The sequence below is a fragment of the Xiphophorus hellerii genome, unplaced genomic scaffold, assembly GCF_003331165.1.
Source record: "Xiphophorus hellerii strain 12219 unplaced genomic scaffold, Xiphophorus_hellerii-4.1 PGA_scaffold_58__1_contigs__length_500000, whole genome shotgun sequence".
NCBI lineage: Eukaryota > Metazoa > Chordata > Actinopteri > Cyprinodontiformes > Poeciliidae > Xiphophorus > Xiphophorus hellerii.
In genome coordinates this window covers 306,555-328,236 of record NW_022587633.1, presented here as the reverse complement: position 1 = coordinate 328,236, position 21,682 = coordinate 306,555, and the positions used below count along the sequence as shown (strand labels likewise).

General features: G+C 35.6%; 1 protein-coding gene across 1 annotated transcript in view; it reads left to right on the top strand.

Moving 5' to 3' along the window:
• The window catches only part of LOC116716449 (contactin-associated protein-like 4), a 90,897-nt gene that overhangs the window by 1,723 nt on the left and 67,492 nt on the right, over positions 1 to 21,682 (top strand). The window contains exons 2-3 of the mRNA XM_032557284.1: positions 7,679 to 7,789; positions 21,012 to 21,205. Of these exons, the coding sequence (XP_032413175.1) occupies positions 7,679 to 7,789; positions 21,012 to 21,205 (305 nt within the window). The remainder of the gene's footprint in view (positions 1 to 7,678; positions 7,790 to 21,011; positions 21,206 to 21,682) is intronic.

Sequence of the window (21,682 nt, the reverse complement as noted above, 5' to 3'; positions counted from 1 at the left end):
TAAAGATTAATCCTTAGAGGCAATAAAAGAGCTTGGAAATCAAATGACAGATAAAACCACAAAAAGGGTGGAAAGTTCCTTCAGTTTTACACTGAAAAAAATACTTTTTGGTCCCATTTTGTAAAGTTTACTACAAATTATAATGTTAGCACCTTTACTTTAAAATGGCATGGTAAATTTATTGTGTTACTTTGAATTTATTAGTAAATCTGTATCACACAAAAGTAGAGCAAGTAAATTTAATATGACATGCAAAGTAGAAGGAACTAAACTATTTTAATAAGTTATTAACTTAACGAATGCATGTAAAATTTAATTGTGTTGTAGAAGTGAACCAGACATTAATTCACAATGTCCAAAACACTGTAAATTTTAAGACTGTGTTTAATTGAAAAAGATAAATACTTGAAAACTTGATTTTGGTCAAGATGGATTGCAATGTTGACATTAATTCAATCAATTATAACATAGTTACATTAAGCGCTTATAAAACACATTTCAATAATTAACTTAGTTGTTTTGAAGTATGTGGCAGTGGGGATTGGCTGGCAAGGTATCCCACAATGCATTGTGCTACCAGCCGCACCAACTACTTAAACCTCGTCTTAATTTGTCACAGAAACTGTTTTAAGGCATCTAAGGGTCAAAGCTTCATCTATTTTCTCAGTCAAAAAAATTGTGAGAAAAAAAAATCAGAAAGTTTGAGATTAATCTCAGAAATGTTCTGAAAAAACTTGAAAATGTCTGAGATTCAGAAGCTGAAAATCAAATTTTTGAAACTCAGAAATTTCCAAGTTTTCTAGAAAATGTCTGAGATTAATCTTAAAGTTTGTGGGTTTTGTTTTTTTTAGAAAAATGTCAAGGTTTTGATCTCAGAAATGTCTGAGTTTTTTTCTAGACAATTAATCTAAAAATTTCTGAGATTTTTGGCAGAAATTTACTCCTGTTTATGACCCAAAACAAGAATCTATTTTGTACAAATGTGCAACTAAAATTCACCTAAAAGTTTGTTAAAACCCCGTCTTATTACTAAGCAAAATTAAAATCTTTGTGATGTTCACTTCAAAAAGTCCAAGTGTAAAAACTTGCCTAGGTTTTTCTGAGTAAATGTCACTCTAGATTTTTTTCAGTGTATTCTCTCTAGATCTGTGTAATGCCTTTTAGTCACATCCACACTGACGCTTTTCCTCCTTGAGCTGCTCAATCATGCGGATTTGTAAATCTGAACCTGAACAAGCCTGTTAGGTAAATAATCTGTACTGTGTCGTCGTTGCAGCCTGCGCTGCTGCGCTGCGTCGTTGCAGCCTGCGCTGCGTCGTTGTCTGCGCTGCGTCGCTAGACGTTTCACTGCCAGACCTTCTCTTCTTCAGACCTTGTGTGCATCACTGACATTTACAGGCTTGTGAAGTAATTCTTTTTTTCATGCAGTTCTCCCATCAGACATACTGTAACTGCAACAGATGGCAATTATTTCCTCTATAAAACACCTGACATCATCTCCTCCCTTTCTGTTTACACCAGCAAGCTTCACTGGCCACTCTGGTCCAGATCTACTCTCTCAAATTGAGAAATATTTTCCCTTTTCCACAGAAGTGTTAAGGACCTGAAAGGATTTATCGAATTAGTCGTAATTAATTGATTATTGAAATAATCACTGACTAAGTTAGTAATCAATTAATCATTCTCTAGAGGACAAAAACAGCCATCCAACAAGTTTAATTGGCCACTCTAGTCCAGATCTACTCTTTCAAATTGACCAATCAACAAAGGTGTTGAGGGCTGAAATGATTAATTGTGATTAATTGATTATTGAAATAATAATTAACTAATTCATTGATCAATTAATCATTAACTGGAGCATACAGACTGAAAAAAGGCCATTCTTTAAGTTTAGTTGGCCATTCTAGACCAGATTTAGTCCCTGATCAAATGATTAATGATCAAATGATTAATCATGATTAATCCAATTAATGAAATTATTTACTCATAATTGCACTGACTGAACAAATGGAAGTTGTGGTGTTTTTACATATTTGACCAAATTATTGGTATCCGAAGTGAAAAAAGTGAAGCGGTCCGTCCCTAACAACAGTAACATCTATTCAGTGTTATCCTGTTAGAGCATTTTAAACCCACTTATTTACTGTTTTATGGCTTTAAAACATGAAAATGTTTTTATTTTAATTTTATTAACAAACTTGTCCCAGAGTCGGTTCCCACCAACTGATTGGACCGACTTGATGAGAAAAGTTTTGTCAGACGGACATTTAAATAACAGACCTTTGTATTTTTCTCTTACTGATTTGTGTCAGTATCGTTGCCACCATGAAATACAACGAGGTGATCATGATTTTCGTCACTCTTACATCTCCCTCCTCTGTTGTTTGGTTTTGTTTTTCTGCTTCCATCCCAACCTGCTTTCATGCGCAGCTAGACGTATACTTTGCTTACTCTAAAATAATATATTATTCCGCCTCCAGGTTGATTATTGCTCTGCAGATGCAGCAGGGTTACCTGGGTAATGCTCATGTGGATAAGGATGTGGGCTGGTTTTTTGATTATTTAAGAGTTTGCGACTGCATGGATAACTTTAAGCAGTTGTTGTTTTTTCCACTTGCACCCAGCCTCACAGAAAATAGGTGGATAAAAAAACATGCTGGGAGAGAAGTTGGTTTCAATTTGAGGTTATCTCCCCGCTTCATAACGACTCTGCCTCTCTAGGACTTATAATGGACTGCTGGTTTGCATAGAGAGACCATAAACCTGTGAATAAATTCTATTTAATTTGAATGGGAGAGACATTTTGCCTGAACCTTTTCTGTCCCTCATGCTCCATCATAGGATGAACGACTTTTGGAGAGCAAATCAGAGGTCAGTGCATACTTGTGTGGTATAAATCAAGTTCACTTAATGTCATGTGTTCAGCAGAAGTTGAGTCATAAAAGGTTCCAATTAAATCAAGGTTGCATAAAGGTGGCAGCGGCTTGTGGTGCCATTCATGAGTCTGGATTTATTAATTCAGGGACAAATAATTTAGCGATAAAAGTGACAGATAGCTGCCCGCCATCCGTCTGCCTCTGTGACCCGGGGGTATTTTGTGTTTGCAAAAGGTCGGCTCCAGTGTGGAAGTCCGCCTCTTTAAAAACCGACCCGTTTATCAAATGGTTCTGTCTGTAGGTCAGATAAGTAGCTGTGAGCTCCAGTATCACTCACAATCTGCTAAAGTCACACAACAGTTTCTGAAACGGCAACATAGTAGAAATAAGCCTGTTGTAATTAATCGATTTATCGCATGATGCATTAAAAAAAAGCACATTACTCTCCATTCTGATTATTCATACTTTTAATGCCACTTTTGTTTGCAGAAACTTCATAATCCTTTTTATCTATGATTTTGATTGTGTGGTTTCTTTTTATTTTATTGTTTTCAAATTTCTCCCAGTTCCAGTGTGAACAAAATTAAAGTTCATTAGTGTTTGAGAGGGAAAACTGCATCGTTATCAGTACTTTACTGGAAAATGGTCTCGAAGCACTAATATTATCGTTAATCACAAAAACTACTGCGGTAGTTTATTGCGACAGGCCTAGATGTACTTACACTTTAACAGTAATGTCATTGTGTTAGTTGAAAATTGTCTCAAAGCAATAACAATTATATCGTTTATTGTAGTAATTTTTGTAACAATTTATATAGTAAAATTTATCGCGATAGTCCTCAGTACTTGCATTATTATTATTTCCATTATTGTTGTATTTATAGAAAATTGTCTCAAAATGACAATATTATCGTTTATTGCAATAATTTCTGCTGCAATTTATCATCCAGTCCAATTTACCAAGCATTAGTGTACTTGTGTTATTACACCAATAACAGCAACAATATTATCATTTAAAGCAATAATTTCTGGGTAAATTTATCGTCCAGCAAAATTTATTGTGATATTCCTCTGTGTTTTTGCATTATTATTATTTCCATTATTGTTATATTTTATAGAAAATTGTCTCAAAATGACAATATTATCATTTATTGCAATAATTTCTGCTGCATTTATCATCCAGTGAAAGTTTTTGTGCCGGGCATAAGTGTTGGGCGTTATTACACCGTTATTAGTGGAAAATGGTCTCAAAACAACAATATTATTTATCGCAATATTTTTTGGGACAATTTATTGTTCAGTTTAATCTGTTATCATGTCATCGTTGTGTAGCAACATGAGCTGTGTAAGAAAAATAATTGTCTTACACAGCTGAAATGTAAAACATATTTGATTATTGTAAGAAGTTACATAAAAAACAATTATTAAGAAATAATGTTTTTAGTTAATCTAAGCTCAATTTATCATGTTGTCCTTCTGTGGCTTTGCTAAAAACGTCTGATAATAAGGTGCTTTTCTCCTTCCCAGGGCTTTTTCATTTTGATGTTTAATACTTTTACTAAAATGTTGTTTGTATTCTAAATATACTTTGTCTTAAATGCACACTGTAAAACCTAATTAGTCATCTTTACTTAAAAATATATACAACCTCGTATTTATTGAATATATTAAGTAAATATTAAGTATAACTATGCAATAAAAGTTAAATCCACTTAATTTATTTGATTATAGTCAAATTTGTAATTCACTATGCACCCAAAGATTCACTGGACTTAGTTTAGTTGAATGTTAGCAAAGCCTCAACCAAATTCATGTCGAAATCATTCACCTTTTTCAAGTAAATACAAAGTAACGGTTTACAGTGTATTTTTAAACTGTGTATTTACTGTAAAAAAGTCTGAATAGATCGAGTCAAGTTTAATTTTTATAGTACATTTCAAAAACAAACAAGCATTAAACATTACGTTTTGTGAATCATCAAATATATTGATCAATGTTCCAGTTACTAGGAATCAAAAGGAACTCGGTGTTGCCGCAGTTTTGCAGTTTTCTAGAAGTTTGTTCCAGATTTGTGGTTTGAGAAGCTGAATTCTGCTTCTCCATGTTTGGTTCTGTTTCTGTGGGGACAGATTTAACTAAATCAGTAACTGTTTTTACCTACAGAGATTAAAAGTTCAGCTAAAGTTCCTAAAAAGATTTTCCAAATCTTAGTAAAGGCAAACAAACTCAGTCTTCAGCTGCAAAGATTCATTAGTGTCTACAGCCGTAAATTAGCAACTTCTGCAATTTTATCACAGGTGACACACAGGATAAACAACCTATGCGCGCACACACATTCACTCCCTAAAGGCAGCTCAGCGAGACCAATTAACCCGACCCGCATGTGTCGGACTGGGAGGAAACCGCAGAACCTGCAGAGAATCCACACGGGCGCATGGAGAGGAGGCAAAGTTTTAATCAAACCCTCAACCTGCTGCTGCTGCTGCTGCTGCATGGTATCTAGGCCAATGCAAAGTCCTGGAAAGTTTAATTTTGTACAGAATACATCACACTTCAACTGGAAAATATTTAAAATATCCAAAATAAAACACAACAGGAATGGGAATAAAAACACAAACAAACAACATAAGACATGGGTTCCTGCAGCCAGTAGAGGCGCTGCCATTTTGTTAGAAAAGAAAAAAAGTTATTCATTTTTTTCAATATTAAGAATAAAAATAAATCAATTAATATTATTAGTAGTTGCGATAATATTGTTGTTTTTCAAGTAATATAATCGTAACAGCGTAATGATGCAAGAACATATTCTCAAGGATCATAAAAACATTTAACACTGAAACTGGAAGATATTTTTAATATCCTAAATAAATAAACAAAACCACAGAAACGACAAATAAAATGAATCATGAAGTTTTTGTAAACAAAAAAAAGTCTAGTTGAGACCAAAGAAACAGAGAAAAGATTTTTATCATCCAGTTTTGGGGAGAAACAGAGAAAAGAGAAAATCAAAAAATGATGCTAACGGAAATTATTGAGCTTGTTTTAATTTATCGTGCAATTTTTTATGTAAAGGAATATATTTAGTTAAACTGTACAAGAACAAACAAAAAAATATGAAAACATGGTTTAATCTCTAAATTACTCCTACAAAAACCGTCTACCAGGCTGAACTTTTTGGTTTTTTTATGTTTTTCTTTGTTTGGGTCTTAAAGGGTTAAACTGTTCATTGATTTCTATCTAACCTGATGGATGGATGAATTCAAAATGTGTTGGTCTTCAATTCTCTATATAATGTCAGGCGCCAACATGAAGGCCAAATCAAACCTCTGATTTAAATATATTATGTTTTATCTTAGTTCAGCTTATTATCGATTTAGTTTAAAATATGGCAGCAATTACACGTTTTGCTGCCAGTCGTCTCTGATTGTAAAAGAAGGAATGTGATTGTCATATACTAATCTATTACTTAATACTTAATCTATTATTGATTCAAACTTGTTGTGAAAAACAAACAACCAGAAAGGTCAGAGGTCACTGTATGTCTTTGGGGGGAGGAGGGTGAACAGAGGAGGACACCTGGAGTTAATTGAAGAAGGAATAAAATATGAGCAGAAATGCAGAGGAGTTTGGCTCAGTGCCTCATCTGGGCATTTATTGCTGCTGTCTTTAAGTAATGCAGTGACACCATCAACTCCTTTCTTCATTTCACCCATCAGTGGATTTTCTCTGTGTGTGTGTGTGTGCGTGTGTGTGTGTGTGTGTGTGTGTGAGACTCATTCGCTAAATTCACCTGATCTCACCTTCACTTGGCTGCAGCTCCAGGAGGAACAATAAGGCGAGTTTCAGCAGTAAACTTCAGTTCCTCTGCTCTAGTTTTCTTTTCACTACGTTACGTTGCTTTAATGTGTTTTTTAACAAAATAAACAATTAGCTATTAGCGATTACTGAGTAGAGCTCCAGAGCCAAATGTTACTCTGTTCTCAAAACCTGGTAAATACTGTAGTGTTGAAACCTTTTTTAGTTAATTTGAATTACTACAGGTAACGAACGATTACCTGCAGTTTAGTTTATTAGATTCATACATCAACTTTTCCTCCATTTTGCCCATTTGTCTGTTTTGTGCACAATAATTTGCTAAACTTTCACCAACGATCATTTTGTGCTACTTGTTGAAAATGTGTTTTACTTTATCCAGCAAGAAATCGTTATTCATCCATCGGCAATCATTGGCAAAAAACCCCAAAAAAAGCATTTCACATTGTAGCCTTGAAATTTTATGCTAGTTACTGAAATCAACAGCCAGAATTCTGAGGACAAATGTTGGAAATACGAGAAGAAAAAATCTAAATTTTGTGGAAAAAACATTGGAATTCAAGATTAAAGTCAAAATTCTTAGATTAAAATTATTATTCTTAGGAAAAAAGTCGCATTTCAGAGTTTTATGTTAGAATTCTGAAAAATAATTAAAATTCTAAGATTAAAGTAAGAATTGTGAAATTAAATTCGGAATTCTGAAAAAAAAATCAGAATTCTGAGGAAAAAAGTCAAAAATCTGAGAAAGTCTGAGAAAAAAAGTCAGAATTTAAAGTCAGAATTCTGATGGGGAAAAAAATCGAATTCTGTAATTAAAGTCAAAATTCTGAGATTACAGTCAAAATTGTGGAATTAGTGTCAGAAGTCTGAGATTAAAGTCAGATTTTTCTTTTTCCCGTAGCCCTGTGAGTTTCATGAAATGATGTTTGTTTATGCTAAATACTGATTTGTGTCTCTTCTGTCTTTTCTGGCGTGTGATTGGTCAGCAGAAGTTTGTGACAACCCTCTGGTGTCCAATCTGCCGCCGTCGTCCTTCAGGAGCTCCTCTCAGCTGTCAGCCAGTCACGGACCGGGCTTCGCCAAAGTCAACAGAAGAGAAGGTGAGCGGTTTCTGAAACAGCTTGCAGTTAAAAACCAGCTGCAACGCTCTGCCAGACCCGGCTTTGGGAAAAGTTATTCGTCTCTACAGACTTTCAGCACTGATGTAATTCAGGAGAGGGCAGCCATACTAACACAAAATAAAACATTCTGCATTCAAACGCTTTATTAGGATAAATATCACAAGCTGTAGCTTTAATAAATTAAATTGTCAGACTTTCAGTGCCTTCCAAAAGTTTCTGCACCCCTTTAACTTTTCATCTGTCAATGTGTTTCATTGGAATCTAAATTAAACACATGTATGCAAAGCACAAAAATTAGAAAAATGAATTCATCCCAGTGTGGAAAACAATTCTAGATCAGGTATCAATGACAATGTTCCCCATCCATAAGGGCGTATCTATGCAGCCTAACTTTATGCTTCATGTTCTGAGCGAAGTCGCACTTTATTATTTATTTTACATTATATTTATAATTCCTAACTGCAGTTTCTGAATCATTTGAAAGAAGATTTGTTTCAGTTTATTCTTACTTATTTGGCCAATCAACCTGTTGTTTTTGTCACTTTCGGATTTTTATTATAATTTTTTAAAATATATTTATTTCTGTGTTTTAAATAAGTAAATATTTTAAGTCAGTTTTGCACCATTTTTTTGTGCTGGATCGGTATCGGCCGATACTAATCCTCAGATATTGGTATCGGTATCGTAAGTGAAGAAAGTGGATCAGTGCATCTGTAGTTAAAACAAAAATCTTTCTTGTTATAATTAGAAAAGTTCTAGTTTTACATCTAATTACCGTCAGAAACTTTATTATTTTACCAATTTTTTTGTCTTAGTAATGGCAGTTAAATGCTTCCGTACAAAACAAATTTGCTTTCAACACTTTTTGCTGTGAAAAAACTCAGAAAACTTTTTCTTCCACTTCACAGATGTGCAGAACTTTCTTTGTGTTGTTACATCGCAGTAATGGACACAATTTGAAAATGTTCTCAGGGTATGAAGTCATTAATTAGGCAATGTTCCCTTCAACTGCTTTAAACTCACAGACTTCAATCTCCATTGTAAACAACAACAACAACAACAACAACAACAAATCAGATAAATTGATTTGCATTAATGTGACCCGACCTCTGGGGTGCATTTTAATGAAAAGCTGCACCATACAGATAACTTCACGGCTCACATAAACAGGGCGAAGTCGGTATTTTACGCTCAGTGGCTGCCTTTCTAATAAGTACACAGTGTGCTTTTGAAAAAAAATGTAAATACTTTTGTGTTTTACTCAAGTGGAAACACAATTTCTCTCTTTCTGCGTGAGAATGGTTGCCTCAGCTACCTGCAGTGTAAAACCATAAGGCACTTTATTTTATTAAATAAGCAGAATGAATCATACTGAGATTGTTACAAAATGTGGGAGAGAATATTTATATGAAGTATTGAAAAGGTAAATAATAATAATAAAAACATGTATTTTCCTGTGAGTTTAATCTTTTTTAGTAGATAAGAATATAATGCTAATTTATTTAAAATGTTTCCGTTAAGAACATGTTTAAACTTTGAATAGGAATTAAGGTGGATGATGAAAAGTTTTTGTTTTTAACATAAAAACTATGCAAAGAAAAGATTAAAAATAGGTAGATTTTTTTGATCAGTTACCAATATTTATTTGTCTTACAACTTCAAGTTCATTTGTGTCCAACTCGGCAGCTCAAAGCGTTTTACCTCATAGTTGTGAAACAATCAATAAAAATTACATTTTGTTAAGTGTGATCATTGAAATCATCAATACTTATCAAGTATGTTGATCAATGTTCCAGTTTTTTTAATCAAAAGCAGCTATAACCAGGTTGATTTAAAGGAACTCAGTGTTTCAGCTGTTTTGCTGTTTTTTTTGGAAGTTTGTTCCAGAGTTGTGGTTAATAGAAGCTGAATGCGGCTTCTCCGAGTTTGGAAGACCTGAGGGGTCCGGAAGGTTGCTATGACAACAGCAGATCTTTAATTTAAACTAATTTACTCTAAGCCAATATATGTACTCTTTTATAAACAAAAGCATTTAGATCTGTGATGACACTGCAGCAGTAAACTTTAAAAACTGGAGTTTCTCTCAGTACTTAATCCTGGAAATGTTTTTTAGGTGACAGAAGGCTGAACTTGTAACTGTTTTTATGTGAATCTGAAGGTTCGGGTCAGAGGTCATCACTACTGATCACAGATTTCAAACCGTGATCAGTAGTTTTTAGCTGTAATAACTGAAGAACTGATGTTTTTATTCTAACTACACGTAAACCCTCTTTTAAGTTTCCTTTTGTTATCAAGAATATCTTTTGAAACAAGTACCTTATTTTTTGGACTATAAGCCGCTACGTTTTCCCCCAGGCTTTGAACCATGCAGCTTATAGCCTGGTGAGTCTTTTGTGTGGATTTTTCTTCAACCACCAGGGGGCTCTTTAGCAGGAAGTGAATCGTTGAAAGTCAAAATTGGAAATCAAAGAAGAAAGTGCTAATTTTCATTTAGAACAAGCACATGCTAGCAGCAGGCACGGCGGAGAAATTTCTTCAAACTCATATGATGCAGCTTTTAAGTTGAGGCCATCGATCTGGCAGCACAGGAGGGACATAGAGCCGCTGCACGTAAACTCGGCGTGAACGAAACCATGGTTTGGTTTTGGAGACGGAGGGCTGCGTCCTTAATAAATCCAGCAGATTTATTAGGACGCAGCCCTCTGCTGGGTCCTTATGGAAAACCGAGAGCGGCGCAGATACCAGCGGCTTATAGCCCGGTGCGGCTTATATATGTACATTTCCAGGTTTTTTCTAAATATTTGTAGGTGCGGCTTATAGTATGGTGCGCTCCATAGTCCGGAAAATACAGTAATCATTCCTAATTTTCCTTAAGTTTTAGTCACAAAGGGCTGAATTTCCTGTTTGTTTATTTTGTTTTTTGCACATTTGTGTGAGGATAATATGTAGAACTACAGAGATCTGAGCCACTATACAGTTTCTGTGGCTCGGCCAGTTGTTGGGATCAATTTTAAAGAAGCAACCTTCAGGCCTGTGCAGCGCTCGGGGCAGAGTGTGGAAAAGCCAATGCACCTTGACTGACTGTGCTTTTTGCCTCAGATGTGTTCTGTTTTGTTGGCAGCAGTTGTGCGTTTTCCCAGCGGTGTAAACGGAGAGTGTGTGTGCCTTTTCCCAGGATGCTGAGAACAAAACATGAAAGACAAAGCTAAACTGCAGGCGCGCAGCCGGAGCGGTCGCTCCGAGGGACGGAGAGGCTGGCGTGCAGATTGATACTACGGCTGACTGTCGCTGCTAAATGTTCGTGTTGCACGGAGGAATTCATAGAAACTTTATTAGACTAGTACATCAAAAACGCCGTAGTGCTATCTCATCTCTGAAGGGAATAAAATTGAGTTGTGATTCATGAACAGCAGGGGGAAAAATCCAGCCTGAACTCTCTGCTGGATGCTGATGCGGGCTTTGTGAAGGGTTTGTTTGGCTGCTTCTTTAAGGAGGCCACTCTGCAACTTTCCCCATTTATGGAGCTCAGTTGCTGACAGTGGCTTAAAGGTGACCTATTGCTTCCTTGCACAGATTAGGATACGTCTATGGTCTACACAAAACATGTTCATTAGAGTTTTTCTACAAAATCATTTTTAGAAAATTAGATTTTGATATTTTGAGCTCCTCTCTGTCACTTTGAATCGAAATAGGCTTCTGGCCTCTCCCCCAAACTTAACATTTACACTCGCATGTGAAAATGGCTGCAAACAGATGCCAATTATACAACTGTACATGTTTGAAAAGCAGAAGTGGAGCCTTCTGCACAACCAACAAGGAACTCAGAAATGCTCATGTTTTTTTCTAGAAAATTTCTGAGATTAATCTGAACATTTCTGAGTTTTTTGCCATAAATTTACTCCTCCTTTTTGTTTTCTATCTGCGTTGTCACTGACATGCTGCCGTATAAATGTGGTAAAAGCTGAGAACTAAATCCTTATCTAGTTGACTTTTGACTAACAGCTGTTGATGACAAAACATGAACAAACTGCTAGATGTAAAGGAGCCAGCGAGGATGTTGGAGATCATGGACTGTCCTGGATTTGTGGTTTTGTCCCCATATGTGGACGTGTCCTGGTTGGACAACTCACACACTTTGGCCTTTAATCTCTTGCTGCAGCTCGCAGCGCCGCATCCCTCTGTGCTTGTACAGTTTGTGAAGCAGCTGCCTCGCATCTGTGAAGGTGAATAATTCATGCGTCTCGGGACCCAGACCCAGAACAGAGAGAGCCGCTCCTTTAGCCGAGCCGAGGGCCCGAAGAGACGGATGAAGGCCGGAGTCAGAGATCAGCCGCGGCCCTCAAGCAGAAGTCTCTGGTTTAAAGACCAACCTGCTCTCATTATGCTAAGCAATTGTTTTGCCACGAGCAAGGAAAAGAAGAAACACACACAACCAGCAGAGAGTTTTCAGTCTTTTCAACGTTTTTGGGACTTTGTTAGACCCAAAATGTGTCTGTAGATGTTAAATATGTTTCCACAGACAGAGAAACAAACACACCTGCATGTGTTTTCTATGAAATACGTCAAATAGATGTAGAATAAAGCAGCAAATTAATTTAAATTAGCGTATTCTGAATTATTAAAGGTTACATAATGACTGGTGAAGTACACCAATGTATTAGGACAATTTTAAAAAAGGAGTGAATTTCCACAAAAAATCTCAGAAATATTTAGATTAATCTCACAAATTGTGTAGAAATTTCTGGGGGGTTTTTCAAAAAAAAAGGTGAAATGTCTCACCAGAAAACTCAAGTCAGAAATTTTGAGATTGATCTCAGAAATTTTCCACAAAAAAAAGAAGAAAATTCTGAGTTTGAAAAGTAAAAAAAAAAAAAAGCTAGAAAATACTTAAAATTTTGATTTAATCTCAGAAATTCTCCTGACAGAAAATGGAAAATTTTTGAGTTTCTCTCAAAATATTTTTACTTTTGGAATTCAGAAATTTAGGACATTTCTGAGATTAACCTAAAAAATTTGTATTTATTTTTCATTGCAAATTTACTTTTTAAAAGTAAAAGCCGGCGTCCTGCTTGTTGTAGTTCTCTCCCTGGTGGTGGAAACATCGTTTGATCCAGATGGGTTAAACCGGGGAGAGAACTAAACCGCCGCAGGACGCCGGCCCTCCAGGACCGACTGATCTACACCGTAATGCGCCGCCCTCCAGCCCTGATGCATGACTCGGTCAAATTGTTTTTGTTTAGTTCGTTGCCTTATTGTTGCCTCATCAAATGTGCAGCGAACTTCACAAACTGTGTCTGTTAGTCTGAGGTTTGCTCTTTCTGAATTACACTTCACTGTAGGATGCACAGATAGCCGGTGCAGCAGGATTATTTACCCAAAGCCTTCCGGATTTGTATCCCAGTGGAAAAACACAGAATGGTGTGTGAGGATACAAACACTTATCTGCAGGATTTGCAACTGAAAACCAAAGCACCTCGTGTTATTTAGTTTGTTTAACAGATTCTGAACCTGAGCAGCTTCCTGCTTATTCTGGGAAGATGAATAGCAGAAACTTTCAAAGAAAATACAACTTGTTGGATCATTTCCAGCTGACCAAAAGAGGTTGTCATCTTCAGCAGATTTGATGTCACAGACTCTAAATTCGGTCAAGTTTTTCCCATAAGTCAGTTTATTTCTTTAAGGAATGTTTTTATTATGTTTCCTGAGGTTGGCGCCGCACGTTGGGTCACTTTGATCCCTTTAGATTTTGAGTTATTGGCCAGTCTGGCTGAAGATCATGGCTACTTCGAGAGTCTGGTCCTAGAGGGTCAGAAAGGTTAATAGATTATTACAGGTCCTTCTTGGACCAGTTCAGAGGAACAAATTTTCTTGTTCCCTTCGATAAATCATCAAGCAGCAGCGTTTCACATCCGCAGCAGCAGAATGTTTTAGAAAAGCTTTTCTTCCTTAAGACAAAACCTGACGACTGAATAAAAACAGAAAATCAGGTAATTTAAATCTATTTTTTGTAACTTTTTCACCTGAGATTTTTTTCCTCTTTGACTCTCAAAATTGCTGATAGTATGTGCCGTAACATAGTTTAATCATATTTATAGCCTAATCTTGTGTGCATTGGAGAGAAAACCTGGAGATGACTTAATTCTGCCTCGTAGCTAAATGTTAATGACAACATTTAACATTTATAGGCAAATGTTAATGGTCGTTTTAACAAGTTAACTGGGCCGTTGTACCTTTAAACCAGTTTAATTATTCTGCAACAGGCTTGAAACACATGGAGTGATCACCAGTCAATTTCTGGAAGCGCTAATTTAGATTTAAAAAGCAAGCGTAACATTAACATGGCCTCTAGGTTTAAATTACGAAGGCGATGTAAGCCGTAGAATCAGGTATTGATCTTGGTGTGATGTTTATGCTCCACCTCTGCTTCTCCAGATTCCCTTCTTAATCACGTTTTCTGGTGAGATTACACAGAAATCCTCTTAATCCCAGGTAGTCAGACTCACCACAAATCTAATTATTCTGGTAAATATCACCTCATGTCTTCACGAAATCCAACTAACAACAATTTATCCAGGGTTTCTGTCAGTACTGCTTTAAAATTCCTCTCTGTGAATTCAGGGAAATAAAAATATCCTGTTTGGATAATCCCAGAGAAAATATCGTAACGTAAGATATCTATTTCTATGCAGCATTTTTAGTCAAAATAATGAAATAAATTGTTATAAATGCATATCAAAGGTTGATAAACATAAACATTGATAATATATTTTCACTCAATTTAGTGAATCACAGATGAAATCTAACTAAATATGTCAAAATAAAACCATTATTAAATGTCAAATTTAACAACAAATTTTGCTGGACGATAAACTGTCCCAGGAATTATTGCAATTAACAATAATATTGCTGTTTGTTAATTAATTCTCAAATACGCTCTAATTTTGCAAGGAACATTTAACACTTTAACTGGAATAAAAATTTAAATAACCAAAAAATAAAAAACCCAAAACAGTAGATAAAATGGAAACAAAAACCACACAAATAAAATAGATTATGAAGTCTGTAAACAAAACTGCCTTTAAATAAATATTAATCAAAACGGAAATTATTGAATTTCCATTCAATAATTAACAATTGTGTTGTTGAAACAAACTTCTCAGCGTTTTTTTTTCATAACCTCCATCTTCATCTGATTCCCATCATGCATCTCTGCCTGTGAAATTCCCAGAATGCTTAGCGTCTCTATGGGCCAGTCCTGATTTTATGCTGCTGCTGCAGTCGGAGGCTGAAGCAGCGTTCACCGTACCTGTTTCTTTAACAGACTTGCTTCTCTAGTCAATCAATCAATCAATTTTATTTGTATAGCACATTTCAGCAGCAAGCATTTCAAAGTGCTTTACATCATATCAAACACAGAAACACAAAGCAACATAGAATCAACAATCAAAACACAGCATTAAGTCAAGTTCCATCAATAAATTTGTAATTGATTACATTTCAAATACAATCCTAAACAGGTGGGTTTTTAGTTGAGATTTAAAGGAAGTCAGTGTTTCAGCTGTTTTACAGTTTTCTAGAAGTTTGTTCCAAATTTGTGGTGCATAGATGCTGAAAGCTGCTTCTCCTCGTTTGGTTCTGGTTCTGGGGATGCAGAGCAGAACCAGAACCAGAACCTGAGAGGTCTGGAAGGTTGATACAACAACAGCAGATCTTTAATGTATTGTGGTGCTAAGCCGTTCAGTGATTTATAAACTAACAACAGTATTTTAAAGTCTATTCTTTGAGCTACAGGGAGCCAGTGGAGGGACTTTAAAACTGGTGTTATGTGCTCTATCTTCCTGGTTTTAGTGAGAACGCGAGCAGCAGCATTCTGGATCAGCTGCAGCTGTTTGATTGATTTGTTGGACAGACCTGTGAAGACGCTGTTGCAATAATCAATACGACTGAAGATGAAGGCATGGATGAGTTTCTCTAGATCTGGCTGAGACATTAGTCCTTTAATCCTGGAAATGTTCTTCAGGTGATAGAAGGCCGACTTTGTAACTGTCTTTATGTGGCTCTGGAGGTTCAGGTCAGAGTCCATCACTACTCCCAGGTTTCGGGCTGATCGCTGGTTTTTAGTTGTCTTTATGGGTTTTCTGTCCTGCATGAAGTAACTTTACCACTCGGGTTGTAATCCTCTTTATTAGACTTCACATTCACATTAAAGATACTTCCAAACCTTCTCAGTTTGTCTCTTTAGATTCAGCTGACTTTGGTTATATTTTTTTCTTTTGAATTTCCTAATCTGATGTATCATATTCACATTGTTCATGTGCATAAAATCCCTGAAATTTCAGTTTCAGAATTCAAAATCTGCTCGAAAAAATCGGAAATTTTGAGATTAATCTCAGAAATGTTCTAGAAAAAACAAGTAAATTTCTGAGATTGAAAAGTTGAAACTTTGCTAGAATTTTTTTTTAATTTTAGGATGACTCTCAGAAATTTTCTAAAAGAAAAAAAACGTAGATATTTCTGAGTACCAAATTTTCAACTCAAAAATGTGATACACACACAAAAAAATTCTTTTTTGAAAATATCTCTGTGGAAATTTAGTCCTCTTCTTTTTTAACTATCTACAATGGGTTAGGGTAAAAATTTTATTTGGCCTGATTTTATTTGTTGTTATTTATATGAATTATTGTCATTTTGGTCCTTAAATTACCTAAATTTCAAACTAACTATATTTTGGTCCATCTCATTATGTAATTTTAAAATATTGAATGATTGATAATTTGATCAGTTACTAAGTAAACTTTTTACCAAATATTTTTTATTCTTAAGTCATTTCTTGGTTAGCTACTTTTTACTTTTACTTCAGTAAACATATATTGAAGTAGTGCTTCTCTTACTTGAGTTCTGTTTTTTAGTTCTTTACCCGCCTCTGCCTGTTAGAAAAAAAGCAACGTCTGAAACAAATTAAAGTAGTGTAAAAATATAGGCTAGATACTGAGGGTACACTAAGCTTTCCTATAATTAATTCAACCTCTCCTGTAAGTAAATATGTCACTGCAACTGATTCTGTGTGTATTTATGTGGGGTACCATGACAGCATTAAAGCAGTGTTATTTTGGATGTTTCCTCCTGGCTCTTTGCTAGGACGCAGGCCAAGAACTGGTGGTGTTAGCGATGGATTATGACTTTTAATGGCAGCAGGTTTGGGAGTGTGGGAAAACAAACTCGTGTAAGTTTAGCTCCCAGTGCATCAGATGCTGTTAATGTCTTACATCAGTCCTTGAGTTACCCTGACCTGGAACATTTTTTCACTGCTCAACAATTTTCCACTAAAATATACTTCTTGGGGGTCACATAGGTGTTGAATAAATTCACATTTTGCTCATTTTTACGCTTCCATTTGGGTTTCTACTGCTTCAAAACAAAACAAAACAAAAAGAACTAGCTCACTTGATAAAGAAAACCCATCCAGCTGTTTTTCGGCAGTAAGTTAATGTTTTCTGGTGTCTGGAAAATGAGAGGTTTCAAAAACCTTCCCCACTGCCCGACCCCTGTGGAGGCTATACCATTACCTAGTAATCCCAGTGGAATTCCTCCCGTTACCTAGCAACCCCAGTGGAATTTGGCCGTTACCTAGCAGCCCCAGTGGAATTCCGCCCGTTACCTAGCAGCCCCAGTGGAATTCCGTCCGTTACCTAGCAACCTAAGCTGAACTGCAGCATATTTGGATTTAAAGTAAAAACAGTCCAAGTGCTTAAAGGAAACTGAAAGAGTGGGGACTATTCCCCAGGATACTTAGTGGCATGTTGTTGTGTCTTGCGTTGTAGTGAGGTGGATGTGTATTACTTTGACATGCCTCTTGTATGTTTTAAGGCAAATATTTGTTTTAATGCATCCATCAGTTAGCAATGGTTGAGGAAAATCTATTTTCAAATTGCTTGAGTTGTGTTCCTGAGTGGAATATTTTATAAAATACCTAATGAGATATCTTCATAATTTAAATTCTTTAAACTTAAAATAAGCAGTTATTTTAACTTGATAAAGTGAGAGAAAATGTAGCCCATGTTCAGCTGAAGTCAGTTTTATTGCATATTGCGAAATAATGACTTGATTTAAATTACAGTATTAAATTAAAATAACTGACAATTGAAGATTAACGAGCTATCAGAACTTAAAAACAATGATTAGACATCTTTTGTTGAATTTACTTTGCGAACATTAATGTCTGCGTTAAACTGCGTTAGAAAGTAATTTTCTCGTTGACTTTAATTTTATTTTCAAGGCAGTAGGTGAACTTTCATTTTCAATTTTAACCACCTTAAAATGTTTTACAGTGTAGTTTATTAAGGGTTGTTTTATTGTTTGTGTTGTTTTAACATCTATAGAATAAATAAATAAAACATCCACAATGCTTGTTTTTGGACCAAAAGCATGATTTTAATTTGGAAACTATTTATCTGTATGATGAGCTATAACCAATTAATTAATCTGTGCAGAAACAAGCATGCTTGAACCGGGTTATTATTATTATTTTTTTAACGTTTCCTAAAAAGCATCAGAATAATGTTGAAATATTCAGATTGCATAAGGTTAAAGTAAAAGTCAGTGACCTCATTCAGTTAAGTTAGCTTCTAACTTCATCAGCTAGAAGTTAAAATCATTTATAATCTGTGGTGTTTTGATTTGTTTAAATCAAATTTCTCTGATATTTAGTAAAATGTTGCCACCTGCCTCTCTCAGTGCTAGCTTAGCTAGCTTAGCCTCCGTACAGAGTCTTGATGTTAGTCGATTTGCTGAGGTAATGAGGTAATTTGAACGTCCAGCAGACCAGCGCTATAATCCTCTTGACCCGTGTTTAACCTCAATTACCACAAAGAGTCGTTCAAATGCTTTGGAGTCATTACAACTGAAGCAAACATTTTCACCCACCAGGAGCTTAAAAAAATAAAATGTCTGACAAAAGGTATAATATTTAGGGGGAAAGGGTTATTCAGCCACAGCGGCTGAATAAATTCACCAGTTTCTACTCATCCCTCAGGTGTTGCCCATTAGGGCAATGTTGACGCTTTCCTTGTTTCTGTAGCCATGGGTTGATCCTCTTCTCTTTGTCACGCTCTCATCCTCTTTCCTTTCTGCGTCTGTCGTCTCCAGTCCGGCTGTAATGAGTAAAGGTCGGCCTGTCTGCGCTCTTCACTTGAGCTGTCAGTGTCTATGTCTTTTACTGAGCTACTTATTAGCTTTGACCTTTAGAAGATGTCATAATGAGCAGGAAAGAGAAGAAAAGAATCTGAGACAAAGCCTCGTCCATTGAAAAGCTCTTGTTTCGTGTTTTCAGCATGTTAAAATGTTTTTATTCAAAAGGAAAAAAGAAAACTGCTTGTATATGTTTTTCATATTGACAAAAGTGATTGCTTTGATTTGCATCTCATAGTGATGAAAAATTATTTTCCAATGTGGATTTATTATGGAAATCAACCAAACCAAGATCACAATTTGAAGTGAAAAGAGAAAAAAAACTTTAAAAATCAAGTACATTTCTAGAGACACTGATATTCATAATGTGAACAAGAAATGTGAATGAAGAGTCGACTGCAGTGAATCCATTAAAAACCTCCTGGTAATTCCACCAGATGTTGATTTCTGAACTCTTCCTGAGTTAAAACATTGGCATTCTTGTTTCTAAATGAACATAAACGTATTTTCTTTGCATTATTTGAGCTCTGAAAGCCCTGCATCTTTTTCATTATCTTGACCATTTCTCATTTTCTGCAAATAAATACAAAATCTTTGCTTGGACTTTCATAGACGTGTTGTCAGTAGTTATAAAGTTACATATAAAAAGTAAAATCAGAGAAACTGATCATTTTTAAATTTTTTCCAGAGCTGTATGCGTATTTTTTTTATTTGACCTCATTTACAAGAGAGACCTGTTGATAAAATAAAATTAGAAACACAGCAACAAAACAAACAATTAAGAAACTTGTCTAATAAAATATGAGCTGAAAAGAAGAGCAAGTATCATAAGAAGATTTTTGTTTTTGTCTTAAAAGAAAACAAACTTCACTACCTTTCATTGTATTCATAGTGGGGTAGTAACTAGTTACATTTACTCAATTACATTTACTTGAGTAATGTTTTTGGGGGAAAAAAGTACTTTTAGGAGTTTTTTTACTTTGCTGTACTTCTTACTTTTACTTGTGTAATTTTATTGTGAAGTATTTCTACTCTTACCTGAGTAAAATTTCTGGATTTTCTACCCACTGAATGAAAAACAAACATGTTTTAACCAAAAATTCACCAGACACACATGTTAAAGTTTCATACGTTTTTTTATTTAAATAACTGATTTGAAAAATTTTCTTTTGCCTGTTTTATTATTTTTATTACTTAACTAAATTATTATCATTTTGGTCTTTAAAATACCAAAAATTTATCTTAACTTTATATTTTGGTTTGTCTAATTATGTAATTTTTAGATACTAAATGACTGATAATTTGATCAGTTACTCAGTACTTGAGTAGACTTTTTTACCAAATACTTTCTTTTTTACGAATTTTCCTTGTCAACTATTTAATTTAATATCAATACAGTCATATTCAATAAATGAGGGTGTGTATTTTTATGCTAAACTACGTAAGTGATACTCTTGAGATTAAAACAATAAGCCGATTTGGTGCTTTATTCCAACAGAAACCATACCAGTGTATTCTCGTTTCACACTTCCTTTAGTTTTAATGGGATTTTTGCCAGCCTGCACTGCGAACACGGTGTGAACAAACCTCATACATAGCTGGATGCCCTCTCCAGCTGTTGCTCCAGCTGCTGTCAGGATGAACTGAGGCGCGTTTCCCTCCAGAGGCTCGACCGTGTTCTGCTAATCGCTGTGGAGAGGACAAATGTTGCAGCTCAGTGACTGCCGTCATATCGGCGTGGAAATGTGAATAGACACGATTTCCAGTTATTCTGAACCACATTGTGCTCAGTCCTGGTGGCTTGTGGATAAAATGTGGAGCTTTGTAAACAGCTTGGGTGGCTTCCCAGAATAAGAATACTGAGCTGAAGACGAGCGCAGCAAAATCTCAACACAGTGTGTGCTGCAGATTTTAAAGTCATTGAATTCAAACTCAATAAATATTTTTACTTCATGACTGAAACTGGATGAAAGAATCTGAACTGAATTGTTGTTTTTCTGTGTAACTTGTCCAGGAGCTGGAGGCTGGTCTCCTCTCTGGTCAGATAAGTACCAGTGGTTGGAGGTGGATCTGCAGAGACGAACCCAGATCACCGCCGTGGCCACGCAGGGCCGCTACGGCAGCTCTGATTGGCTGATGTCCTACCTGCTGATGTTCAGCGACACGGGACACAACTGGAGGCAACACCGGCAGGAAGACAGCTTGGGGGTAAAGTTTGTAACGACTCATGAATGAGCATTAAGGTCAGGATTCTGAGATTAAAATGAGAATTATGACTTTGGATTTCTAAATTTTGAAATCAAATCAGAATTGTGACTTTAACCTCAGAATTTTGAAATTCTTAGATTTTGATGTCAGAAATCTGAAATCAAAAGTCAGAGATTCTAAAAAAAATGTTAGAATTTTGATTTTTATCTCAGAATTCCTAAATCAAAAGTCAGAATTTTGAGGAATTCAGGTATAAAACAAATTGTAGATTCTATTCTTCAGCCATGTCACCCATCCTTACTCTCACTGTTCCACCATTCAGCCTGGAATCCAGACTTCTACATAAATTAAATAAGTCACACTAAAACACCTTTTGAATTCTGAATTGACAAAAGAAATTTGATATTTGGAAATAGTAACGCATGGTGAACCACACATATTCTCTAAATGCTAACAGCAAACTGAGCAGTAAGGAAA